This window comes from Athene noctua, chromosome 24, assembly GCF_965140245.1.
Source record: "Athene noctua chromosome 24, bAthNoc1.hap1.1, whole genome shotgun sequence".
In the NCBI taxonomy this organism is placed as follows: Eukaryota; Metazoa; Chordata; class Aves; order Strigiformes; family Strigidae; genus Athene; species Athene noctua.
Genome location: NC_134060.1, coordinates 2,191,446 through 2,203,588, shown reverse-complemented (window position 1 = coordinate 2,203,588; position 12,143 = coordinate 2,191,446). Strand labels below are relative to the sequence as shown.

Sequence of the window (12,143 nt, the reverse complement as noted above, 5' to 3'; positions counted from 1 at the left end):
CAACAGAAGGTGAACGTTGTTGAAGAAATAAAGCAGACAAGAATCGTTACAGTCGCCCTGGAGTGCTTCATGCTGAAAGCACAGCACGTGAGAGCTGACAGTTGGAGACAGTCCTCACCATAGTATGAGACTCACACACCACCTCAAAAGACACCCCTTGGTTTTGAACTGTTCAAAATGTTTGCCTTGACTAGGCTGACATATGTTCAACATCAACTCACCGAGAACATGCTTCAGCACCTCAGGGGTTGAAGTTTTATTCAAAGTGCACGTTCCCAGCCTGCCTCCACCGATGCTTTTGTTTCCAAAGAAACTTTCAGCCCAATTACAACAGAACGATTCAAAAGGAGGCCAAGAACAGAGAGCTGGAGCCTCTTCTCTCCCCAGAAATGCCTGTCCGGGTGCTCTCAGGGTGACCCCAAAGCCATACCTTCACACCTGGGCAATGGGTGGTCCCAGTTCCTGTTGGTGCCGTGCTGGCAGGTCAGGACAGGGTGGCCGATCAGCTGGTAGCCGGGCAGACACTCAAAAGAGATGGACTGGCCAACGTTGTAACCAGCTCCTCTTACAACACCGTTAGCAAAAGGTTCAGGGTCAGGGCACTCCTGAAGCTCGTAGGCTGAAATAGTAAATAAGGAGGAATGTTTCATACTCCGTATTTTCTCACAAAAGCAGGAGCAGTACGCTCTCCGTGCTGCTCGGCTACTTCCTCCTCACACAACGACTTAATTGAAGGAGGTAAACTTTAACGAACCATGTGCACATCTGCATGGAGACCAAGGGAAAATCCTGCTGCGGCTTTGTGGCAGTCTCAGACACGAGCCCTGGGGTCTGCCCTGGTCCACTGGCATCCCAGAGCCTGTATTCACTGTCACCCCACGCTTCACTTCTAATTGGGAAATCTGCCTTGGTTTTTCAACAAAACGTAGACAACCCTGATGACGAATGCAAGTCAATTGGTTAACGTGTTCCACCTGGCATTATAAATTATTGGTCAGCCTTGCTAGGGCTAATTTGCATAGCAATTTCCATGAGATTACCCAGAGTGCTTCACAGATCACATTCCTTCCTAAACTGTGCAGCAGCGCATGAATTATATGGTGCATGAACAGGACAGCCGAGACAAAATTAATGTTTTCAATTAAGCATGAGCAGCGGCTTTTACTGCTATTTCTGGGGAGTCAGCCCTTTGTCAGTCCTTGGCTGTGTCACGCGGCTGGAGACACAGGCTCCATCTTTCCTCACTTCTCAGCTATCTCTCCGAGGCAGGAGCTGGGCTGCCTGGCTCCCACCTGCTGCGCAGCAAAGCCCGGCCTAACTGTATTGAGTGTGGGGAATACGACCTGCCCTGGGCATCCTTTGCTCCTCCACAGTCCCACGTGCCAAGGACCGGTGGACAGAGAAAGGTTTTGCAGAAAACACTCCTCAAGGTAGAGCTGCGGATCAAGCTGGGCTAAAAGCTGATGTTCGCTTTCCGCAGGGCAAAGCCTGACCCAGGCAGCCCCAATCCAGCACGTTCAGAGAGCAGCAAGTCCACTCCGGGACGGAGCATTCCCAGGGCCTCGCCCCGCTGGCTGCAGAGACCGAGGCGGCTGCTGCTCGGAGAACATCACGTCCAGGCCTGGGGAGTGCCTGAGGATTCAAGCTGGGTAAGAAGGCAGCCGCCTCCGTTCCCATCATCTCCAAAAGCTGCACTAAGGGCTTCTCTTGATTTTAATAACTTACTTCTCTCCTTCCACTCCAGGTATCCATGCCAGCCCCACTGTGATTATTTGGCTCCTTACTCACTCGGTTCCCTCCACCAGCCTGCCTCAGCTCAAGGCTAAACTGCAGCTAAGGATGTGTTTGGACTTCAGCTGAGACAGAAAAGCAGCTGCAAAACCCCGGAGCAAACTCATGGCTGCTGAGGACTCTTCTATTTGCACATGACAGTTGACAGAGCCAAGATCTAAGTGAATCTGGCTGGAATTAATTCAAAGGCATTTCACTGTCACAGAGCACTCTAGGAACATTTGTTATTTGCCGTAGGCATAAGTCCGGGTGAACAGATCCCAGTTATTAGGATTAAGCATGGCCTTCATGTAACACCTTTCCACTCATTTGGATTAAGTCCTCATGGAATTAATTCAACAGAATAGCAACAACCGTGACGCCACCCCTCCCTCCACCGCCCACACCACTGGCACCCGGGGACAGGATTGTCCCACTGCTGCTCGTTCTGTGGCCTCCTTACCTTGGTATTCCAACTTGAAGCCTGGTTTGTTCTGCGAGTGGTCGCTGTGGAAGTACACTGTAGTTTCGTGAGATGTTGACAGGAGGGAACCAGGGATTTCGGTGCCGCTGAACCGCCCGATGACGTTACTGGTGTCGTACGGCCCGTTGCGGATTTCGACAAAGTCATGGTTTGGCTCAGTGGAGAAGTTTAGGAACTGGATGTGAGCACCTGCAGAGGAGGAGTGAAGAGTTTCTTCTAAAGCCACCCCCAAGCCTTAGCACATCAGCATCGCTCGCCCAGTGACGCCCAGTATAACCTGGCCAACCAGCAGGAGTACGTTCACCATGGTGGAAGTAGCGGGTGCCCGTAGTTTCTCAGGCGAGCTCGGGCTATTAAACCCCACAGTTTCATGCTGCTGGAGATCCTGTGCCTCCCCCTCTGCCTGACACAGAGAAATCGGGAAGGCAGGCACAAAGCTTCACGGATCTCCCCTCGCCAGAGGGAGCGTAGCCAGCTCGGATGCAGGACAGACCGAGCCGGGCGTTTCGTTTCCCCAGCAGCACATGGCAGCTACACCAGGAGGAGGAGAGTTAATTCAGGAAATCTGGACAGTCAGCACTTCTTCCAGGCATGCAACAATTCCACCTCCTGGCAATTAGGCCCTCTGATGGGGCTGGCGTGGAGAAGAGCTGAGCTGGAGCTGTGCAAATTTCTCTCTTACTATGGGCTGGGAAGATCCTAATTGTGAATGTGCTGACGCCTGCGTGAGCTCTAGCTGAGGTGGGATCTAATCAGACACAAGCTTTGATCACTTGTTACATTTATAAAGGGTGATGCAACTGGTGATGTTTTAAGGCTGCTACAGAAGTGAGTCGTTCAGAAGCAGGCAAGCAGGCTAAGGAGGGTGTTACAGCCGATTCAGAGGCATGCCCACAAATCCCTGTCAACCTGTTACACTCCGTGGTGACCTGTAATCACCTTCTGAAAAAATACTTGTCATTTCACAGCACCATATAAATGCATCTTTAATGGAAAGTGGGATGAGGAGAGCAAGCAACAGTTTCTGTAACAGATCTTGGCAAGCAATGCATCGAGCACTGACTGAACAGGGACAGCATCTTCCTACCCCCTCGTCTGTGATTGCCTCAAACCAAACCCCGGCTGTCTCACCGAACCCCACGGGCAGCAATATCCTCCACGTGCAGTCCAGGTTGCTTGGATAATTTCCTGGGAACCCTGGGCTCAGGAGCACTCCTTCCATCTCTTCTGCTGTTCCTCCACACTGGGCTGTAAAATCAACAGCGTTAATGGTCAGGATCACTTATGGGCTCTCTGGAGGATGGTGATGGCCAGCCAGCTGTGTGGGAAATAAAGAAATTAAAAACTCGGGAGAAAAAAAGAAAAGCCTGCTATGGAACTAGCACAGAGTTTGCCAGGCACTGCGTGGCCACATTACTAATGCATGTGCCTTTCTCCTGCCCGCTGGAGATAAAAGCCTGGGCCCAGAGATCCAGTTTTGGCAATCACAGTGGGAGAGACAGATCTGAGCTGCAAGAGAAGAGACGAACACTCTGTTCTGTCCACAGACGCTGTAACAGTGCACATCACGCACACAGCACTTGTTGGAATTTCTAACCACCTAAAAAAATTATTGTGTAGAAACAGACTGATCCTATTTTGACTCCAGTTACCACTAGTTTTTCTGGTTAGCTGAGCTACCTTGACTGTTCTACTTGTCAATCTCTGGGCAATTACTGATAAATATAGAACAGAGTGTTTGCACACTGAGGTAAATTCCCTACCAAGAAGCGATCCACAGATGACAGCAGAAAATATGTTTACAAAAGGCATCACATAAAATTTAAACACAGATAGCATCTTCTCATGCTTATCTGGGTGACCTCTACCTCGTTACGGTAATACCATCAAGCTGAATACACCCAGGTGTACTCCTAACGCGTTCTGACAGCCAAGGTACAGATTTCCTTTGTCCAATATCTCATTATGTGTGTACTTGCTACTAACAAGGTTTCTCCCAGAAGATTTCTCTCTTTTTGCTCTTAATGGCTCTTTAATAGAACTCCTTCTAAATTATTTAGAAGTCAAGCATCTGGATGAAGTAGACCAGAAGAAAATCAGCATGCTTGGCCAGGGAAGAGAGCTGTTCTCTGAGCAGGGGAAGGATCCCAAGCCTGGGTTGCCGTGTGGCCAACAGCCAGCGGTGCTCTGGACAGTGTTTATAGACACATCAGCGCCCAGTTAGTGCAGGACAACAAGCCACAGGACCATCAGCATGGGGTGGTGCAGCATCCCCACCAAAGGTGATGGTCCCTTGTGATGATCTGGATGTGTTTATGCCTCTCTGAAGCTGGAAGAACCTTTTCAGCCAAGTGTGATCCAAGCTGAGGGATGTGACAGGCAGGTGGGTGGGTGTTCGGACCATTGCACTTGGTCACGACTGCCCAAAACCAGAGATCTGAAGGAAACCCCGGTGATGTTCACACTGTGAGAGTGCCTAGCAGGCACAGCCCAACCAGGCAAAACCCTGCTGAACAGAGCGACTGATGCTGAGGAGAAGAAGAAAACTTGAAACCTGTAGTTACTCAGCTAGTCATCCCAGCTAGATGACAACATCGGGATCCTCCTGCAGGCTGGGATCCCCCAACTCTAATGCTGAGCTGAAGGGCTTCTGATTGCTTTCAGAGCAACTCCCATGGGTATGAGTCCTTTAGCTCAGTCATTCTGCTGTAAATGTCTCTATTTATTCCTGGCCTGCAGATCATCAGATAAAAGAACTGTTAGCTCTTATAATTACTTTAAAGCAAAATGATGTAAGCTAGAACAGCAGGAGCCTGAAATAACTGTTAACTAAAGCTATTAAATGCATAAATGTCTCTCTGAAAAGCTGTAAAATGTGCAATATGAATATTAAACACCTAGATTTGCTAAAAGCAAAATACTGAAAATAATCAAGAAACTCCAGCAAGTTCCCTTCACCTCCGTGCCTCTTCACTTAGGGCTTACTTCTTTCACGGTGACAATCGAGCGCCCAGCCCTCTTCTCTTAAGGCCCGAGACACTCGGCAGTCTCAGCCCTGCTCCTCAGAGGGTGTCACGGGCAAACAGCCGTCTTGACAAGCGACCTGGCTCTTGCTGGTCACACAGGACCTGCTAGACACCAAAGTGGGGACAGCAGGCACCAAGCGGTGCAGTTCGGAGAGCCTGGGAGGCAAACAGCCTTCAGGGAGAGATGCAGTTTTAGTGATACCAAGATGCGTTTCATAAAAACAAGCCACAGTCTTGAAATCTTTGCTTAAGATGGAAAAAAAAAACCCAACCCTCAATCCATAAAACCAACCTACTTTCAATATAAAGAAGTTTTAGGTTTTCTTTTTCGAATAAATTTCTGTTGAGGAAACCTTTTCTGTATTTTATATTTTATACTGTAACCACATTTTAAACATTCAAAATAAAGCATTCCAGGCAGCCCACAGGGACTTTCTTGTTGGCATTTCCTCTGCAACAAATGAAGATTTTTCCACACTCGCACTCCCAGAACAAACCTGCATTTCTCTAACTCAGACCTTTTTTTTTCTTTTTTTTTTTTTTTTTTTTTTTTTCCAGAACAGTGCTGTAAATATTTGCTGGGTACAAAAGAACAAGAGTCCTACCGATGCAAAGCGGCGGTGGGTAATTCCAGCGGCGGACAGTGCCTGGCATGCAGGAAATGTGAGAGTGGCCCTGGAGGAGGGGAAAATAAGACGTGGCATTTGTAGGGTGTCCCTGTACTGGGGTGTTTGCTGTCGTCCTTTTTGCTGGAGAAGGTGCAGTACCTGAAGCGCGTAGCCTGGCTCGCACTGGAATGAGACGACGTCGTTCACGAGGTAGCGCTCGCCGACCTTGAGGCCGTTCCCGGGAACGGGGGGCTCCGGGCAGCTGGACAGGCCCACGGCTGTGAAGGCAAGAGGGAGGTGAGTGCTCGGGGAGTGGGACGGGGTCTGCGCTGAACACGGCGCCTTCATTTTATCCCATTCCCCTGTTTACCAACCAGCTCCACCACAGACACTGATGGGAAAGTGGCCTTTGGGTTCTCCCCCAAGACACCCCGGACCCTGCAGTACTCCCTGTGTTACAGGCTATGTCCAGGATCCAGAGGTCTCCACGTCTAGTGCCTTCACTTTACCTGGAACACATTTTTTTTTTTTTTTTTCCACATACAAAGGCATCACAAATCACTTTGTGATTCGTGGTCAAAAATAGTTTTGATTGAACCCTAACGACTGGATGGGAGAGGTGGATCTGTGACAGCACGTCCACTGCGAAGCAAAGACTGACTTGTTCTCAACGTTTCACAAACCCAAACACCCACCACGAGCCCTCCCCACCCGAGGGCTGTACCCGTGTGACACCTTCCCTGACCAGGCACCACCCGACAGGAGCTCGGGGGACGCGAGAGGGAACGACCCGCTGTCCCTCGCTGCCAATATCGAGGCCATACGGTATGTGCTGTATGTAATTTGTCCCTTTCTGGGCAGAAGCAGCACGGTTTCATTCTCCGACCCTATTCTTCCTGTTTTCAATTACAGATTAAATTTACCATGAGCTATAAGCAGCAGTAAGTGCCGCCAGTCCTTGACTGCAGAAGAACCTACGAAAATTTCATTCAATCGCATTTCCATCTGAGCTACATTTACAACTGGGAATATCCTGCTGGAAACCCAATTAACAATCCCCGAAGTCGCGTATCGGGTGACTTGCTCTCCTTTACACACATGCCACCCCCTCTTCCTCCTGCAAAACCAAACGGAGATAAAACGACGACCGGCGTCTGCAGTCACCGTGCGCCCACCGCGGCTCAGCTGCCTGCCGGCACCTCCCTCGCTCTCAGTGCTGGCAGCTGCCACTAAAAGATAACCTTCTGCATCACTGCAAGGGCTAATGCTCTGCTGAAACCTTACACTCTGAGGCTGAGCCGAAAGCAGATGACAAAAAGAGAGGAGAGAGAAGATGCTGACTCTCCTCCTGAACCCGAGTCACGCTTCCCAGCAGGAAAACATGTAGCCCCCTCTCCACACACGGGTGTATTGCTTGACCTTCAGAGAGAAACCAGCTTCAAAGAACCTCCCATTCAGATCAGTGGGCACTGAGTTTCACTCAGTCCTAAATTCTTTTCGCTCTGCTTCCTCTTCTGAGCATGTAAAGGCAAGAGCTTTGCTTGAGGAATCCAGTGAGGGAGAAAGAAGGGGAGGAAACAAACTCATCTCTCAAAACTTCCTCGCAGCACCTCTAACTGAACAAAGACAAAACCTGGGGCTCAGAACTGTGAAATTCCAATTGTACAAGCAAAGGAAAAAAATAAATTATTTCCAGCTGCCCTGAAAAATCAACATCGATTAATTTTCTCAGTCGAGAAACCAAACAAGCCTGATGGTCTCAAGCCTCATAAAAAAACTTGAACATGATTGTAGCAATGGGGTAAAACGATCCTCAAAGAACTTATTGATTGAAATTGAAATGGAGAAGAAACAAAGTGGCGTCAAGGGAATTTCTAAAACAACGGCCATTTCTCCAGCTCCCAGAGAGCAATCTGGGGCACACTTCCTCTCCCCAGTCTTGCTGGTTGCTGGAATCTCGCTGGATCCGCGAATATGCAAAGTTTCAATCTGCAAACCCAGTGAAACCTGGAAAGCTTAGTACCGGTCAGCCCTCTGAAAGCACCGAGTCTCTGCAGTCAACCAGCTATGCCACGTCTGTGGGTGTTTTACGAAATGAAACGCACTTTCAAATCTATTTGCCGCTTTGGAAAAACAAACAGAACGTCGGTTGGCTTCAAACACAAGATTTGTGATCAGAACCAATTATCAGACTCGGTGTCCAGCACAAACCAATTCCGTCTGCGCTGCCCCGAGGAGGATGTTTAACAGAGACAGCAGCCCCAGCACATCAGCTGCCTGGCACTGCCACCAGCGCGGGAGCAGAGCCAGAACCCGCCACGCGTGAACCACTCCCCAGGCTGGCCCCTGGCCTCGTCACACCCGTGTCCTCAGCACACTGCAGCGCACAGGCCCTCCTGCCTTCCTGCAAATCATCCAGTGGCCGTGTGCTGAACAGCGAGAGCTGCCGCCCTGCACCCGCTTGCTCGCGCGCCATCCGTGCTGCTCTGGGCTCTGTGGGAATCACTCCAGCTCCCAGTACAGTACCAGTGGCAAGGTACCAGCCACCACCACAGTGACCCGCTGCAGCCTGGCTGTAGCACCCCTTTCCTGAACGGACAGCTGCTCCAATAGCGGGAATCAAAACAGGGATGCGGGGGAGAAGGGATCTGTGGCATCCTAAGGATAATCCAAACCTGACAGCCCTTTCCCAAGAGACTCTCTCCCCTGCCATGTCTTCCAGTTTTAGTCAGGTTTGCTCTTTTACCACTGAGGACTTCTATTTTTAAATGCTGTCTCTGTGTATCATCATGTACAACGATGTTCTCAGGCCTGTATACCCAAGAACTGAATGCAGCCTTGCATTAGATCCACCAGAAGCAAAGTTCTGCCACTCTGCGAGGGCGTCAGCATAATTCAGAACGCGTGAACCCATTAAAAAAGTCCGACACAACAAACGTGGAGAAAGGAGCAGGTGCCATTGGGCAGGGCCTCCTTTGGAACGTCAGCTCAAAGCTTCCCATTTAGCTCACGTCTGTGAGCCTCCCCCAGATGGAGACTGCAAAAGGAGGGTGGCCACGCTTTCATCTCAGTCACAAGGGAAATTATGCTGTGCAGTGTCTGGATGCTGCAGCTCCAAACACAAAGCAGACAGAGATGCCGTGCCAGTGGGTAAACTGGGCAGGAGCCAGCGTGGGGCTGGCAGCAAAGGCAGCGGACGGTGTCCTGGCTCTATGGACAGAAGCACAATCACCTGCCTCTACTCAACACCCTCTACTCAACACCTGAAATACCGTACGCAGTTTTGTGCCCCACAACGTAAGAAAAACATTGATAAAGTGATCTGAGGTCAGCAGAGGAGCATCAGGATGGCTGGGGGCTGCAGCTCACCCTGTCAGGAGAGGCTGCCCAGGCTGTTCGTGCACTGCCCATCCTTGATGTTCTTCAAGCACAGACTGCATGAAGAGGGGTAAAGTGAATAATCTGGTTTTATCTCCTATGTGACCCTGCTTTCAGCAGGAGGTTCGATGAGATGACCTCTGAGGTCCCTTCCAACTGGAATTGTCCTGTAAAGCCCTGCATGCTGTCTCCAGCCATGACCAACACCAAATGCCTGGGAAAGGCCTCAGAGCAGGCAGTCCCTCGATGGCAAGCGTCCGTTTAGTCACTTCTGGAGCAAAGATTACAGCACTGTGTTGAATAGGCCAACTCTCCATGAATTTTTAATACTGTGTCCTCCACAACTCCTGTGCTACAACACAGAAACCAAACAGGTGCAGCAAAGCACATCAGCAGCAAGATGAGGGTCACCCCACGACCTCACATCTCCTCTGTTCTCCATTTACACTCGCTCCTTCGCTGTGAGTTGAGAGCAGGGAAACACATATGCACGGGCCTTAAAGCTCACCATCCCTTCCCCACTAAGCAGCTTCCACTTCTACAAGGCAATGGCTCCGTAACCATCGCTCAGAGGAACTGCAAGATCAAGGCTAAATTGCTCTTACTTTTGTATTCCAGGTGAAAGCCAGCAGCAGAGACGCTGATATCCGAATAGAAATGCAGATAGAGCTGGTTTGAAGTGCTGTTCAGCAGCGCAGGCACTGTAGTTCCTGGGGAAACAAGAGGTGCACAAAGATACTGAAGAGGAATCTTTTTTCCTCCTCCATGTCCTCGGAGACTAGCTGCAGAAGAGCCTGAGAACAGAAAGTCCTTTAACTTAACAAGCTCTGTTGGTTTTGATCAGGTTCTAATGAGGCCAATTGAGAAATACCCAAGGCCTCTCTGCAATGGCCTTTTCAAAGTCTACTGGTGAGTTGTATCATGTGAAGTTTTACCTCTTGAGAGACCAGACAGACTAAAAGCATCGAGAAGGGAACCAGTGATGAGAAACAGCGTGGGTGGAGCACAGGTCCCCCCGAGGTCCCGACTCCTTCTCCTGCCTCATTCCCTGGAAGCTGGTGCAGCACCAGGGCAGGGCAGTTCTATCCCAAACGCAGCCCTGGGAACAGAGTCTGCTGGTCTTTATGCGTGACCCTTCTCCTTACCGAGCGCAAAGCACTTTGAACACATTTGTTCACTAAATAAGCAAGACTCAGGGCCATCGGTTTGCAAGCGGCTCTGTTATTTGAAAGCTTTACGATGCTCTTGGGCTGCTTGCTACTCCCTGCTCCGCTAAAAGCCACGGTCCCCACTGCCGAGCAAATGAAAGGTGGGTTTGTAGCCCTTCATCTGCTTTGGTGCAAATCTGTCAGGTGAGGTTAACCTGCGAGTGCAGTGGTCTGAGCTAACCCCCCCCAACCCCAGCAGCGCTGCGGGAACTCCCGCTGCCGGGTTGCAGCACAAACCCCAAACGTAACGCACCGGTTTTGTGTTTAAGGCTCTCTATCCACACTTTCCGCAGGAAGGCAGGAGTCAAATTCCTAATTCAACAAAGTAGATGACTCTCTTTAAGCACGTGCTTAAATCTATTCCATGTTTTTGAAGCACTTAAGCATATTCTTAGTGTTACGTACATGCCGAGGTCCAGGTGACATGAACAGGAGTTAAGCCCACACCGACGGGCTCCACTCAACATGGTGCTGAACACGTACCAGAGAAACTTCCCAGCATGGTGGCTGTGTTATCTCCTCCATCAAACACTTCCAGGGAATCCCAGTTCTGCTCAGTAACAAAACTGATCACCTGGATCTGAAGAGAAGAAAGAAAAAAGTAACAGTACAGCTCTAATAAACCAAATTAATATCAATGAAAGGGCCACTAATAAAAGTTAGTGACACAGCCCGAGGCTTCAATTCTTGAAGTTTAAGTCAGCACTGTTATGTGTCTGTGCAAAACCTGGAGACCGATTGCCTTGGACTACCACCCCATTTGGGTTACAGCCATTTCCCAGCAAACTCCACACTTCAAACTTCTGTATCAGGAGCACTGGCTGCGGCTGCCGCTGCCACAAAGGGAGAGCTCCTGTAATTTCACAGCTAATTTATAGCAGCTAAGAATCTGAACCTTTTTTTCCGTTTTAAGAAATCCCTGAAGACTTTTGCAACACTTTCAAGTGAAAGCAACCACTAGCAACCCAAGAGCTCAACCAGAGACACACCCACATTAAACCACAAGATTTTTTAATCCGGTGAATTTTCTGCAGCTGTCTTGTTTCTCAGCTTTTCATCAAATCACTCAAAGTCGTGTTTTCAAATTTCCTACCTTTCTCTGCCGTGTCCCGTAAGGTTTGGAGGCTTAAGGAAGTCACTTGATTCCATTAGAACATCAGTGCAATCCTCAAAGGAGTAACATCATGAGATCTGATAAATCTGCATTTACACTGAAAAGCAGCCCTTATACTTCAGCAAAGATGCAATTGCAGACATTTGCTTTCCTTGATTGTTGTGAAAATGGATTCTGCCTTTATTCCTAAATACTGGAAGTTCAAAGTATTCAGTGTCCCATTAAGAAAACAAGCTGTGCTGTAGATCAAGTTTGAACAGTCTGAGTCAGACAGCAAACCTGAGAGAATGCCAACGGTATTTGGAAAAAAAATAGCTTTCATCTGTAAGCTCGAGAGAAAACTTTCAAACACTGGATACCTCAAATTAAACTTCTAGGCCAACAACCTAAAAAAGGACCTTAAAAAGGCAAAGCAGGAGCAAAAATGACTTGTACAACTTGGCTCCAAACAAAAGCCTTCCTCCCTTGGCACGCGGCAGCAGCTGCAGTTGTCTGGCACTACTGCCGGCGGGTCTGGGGAAACGCCACAACTCCGGGGATTTGGGCAGGTTCATC

General features: G+C 49.3%; 1 protein-coding gene across 1 annotated transcript in view; it reads right to left on the bottom strand.

The window, feature by feature from the left end:
- The window catches only part of CSMD2 (CUB and Sushi multiple domains 2), a 305,387-nt gene that overhangs the window by 53,144 nt on the left and 240,100 nt on the right, over nucleotides 1–12,143 (bottom strand). Inside the window, exons 36-42 of the mRNA XM_074925977.1 lie at nucleotides 10,958–11,054; nucleotides 9,872–9,976; nucleotides 6,048–6,166; nucleotides 5,886–5,955; nucleotides 3,386–3,502; nucleotides 2,234–2,443; nucleotides 431–619 (exon numbers count right to left, since the gene is read on the bottom strand). Coding sequence (XP_074782078.1) covers nucleotides 431–619; nucleotides 2,234–2,443; nucleotides 3,386–3,502; nucleotides 5,886–5,955; nucleotides 6,048–6,166; nucleotides 9,872–9,976; nucleotides 10,958–11,054 — 907 coding nt within the window. The remainder of the gene's footprint in view (nucleotides 1–430; nucleotides 620–2,233; nucleotides 2,444–3,385; nucleotides 3,503–5,885; nucleotides 5,956–6,047; nucleotides 6,167–9,871; nucleotides 9,977–10,957; nucleotides 11,055–12,143) is intronic.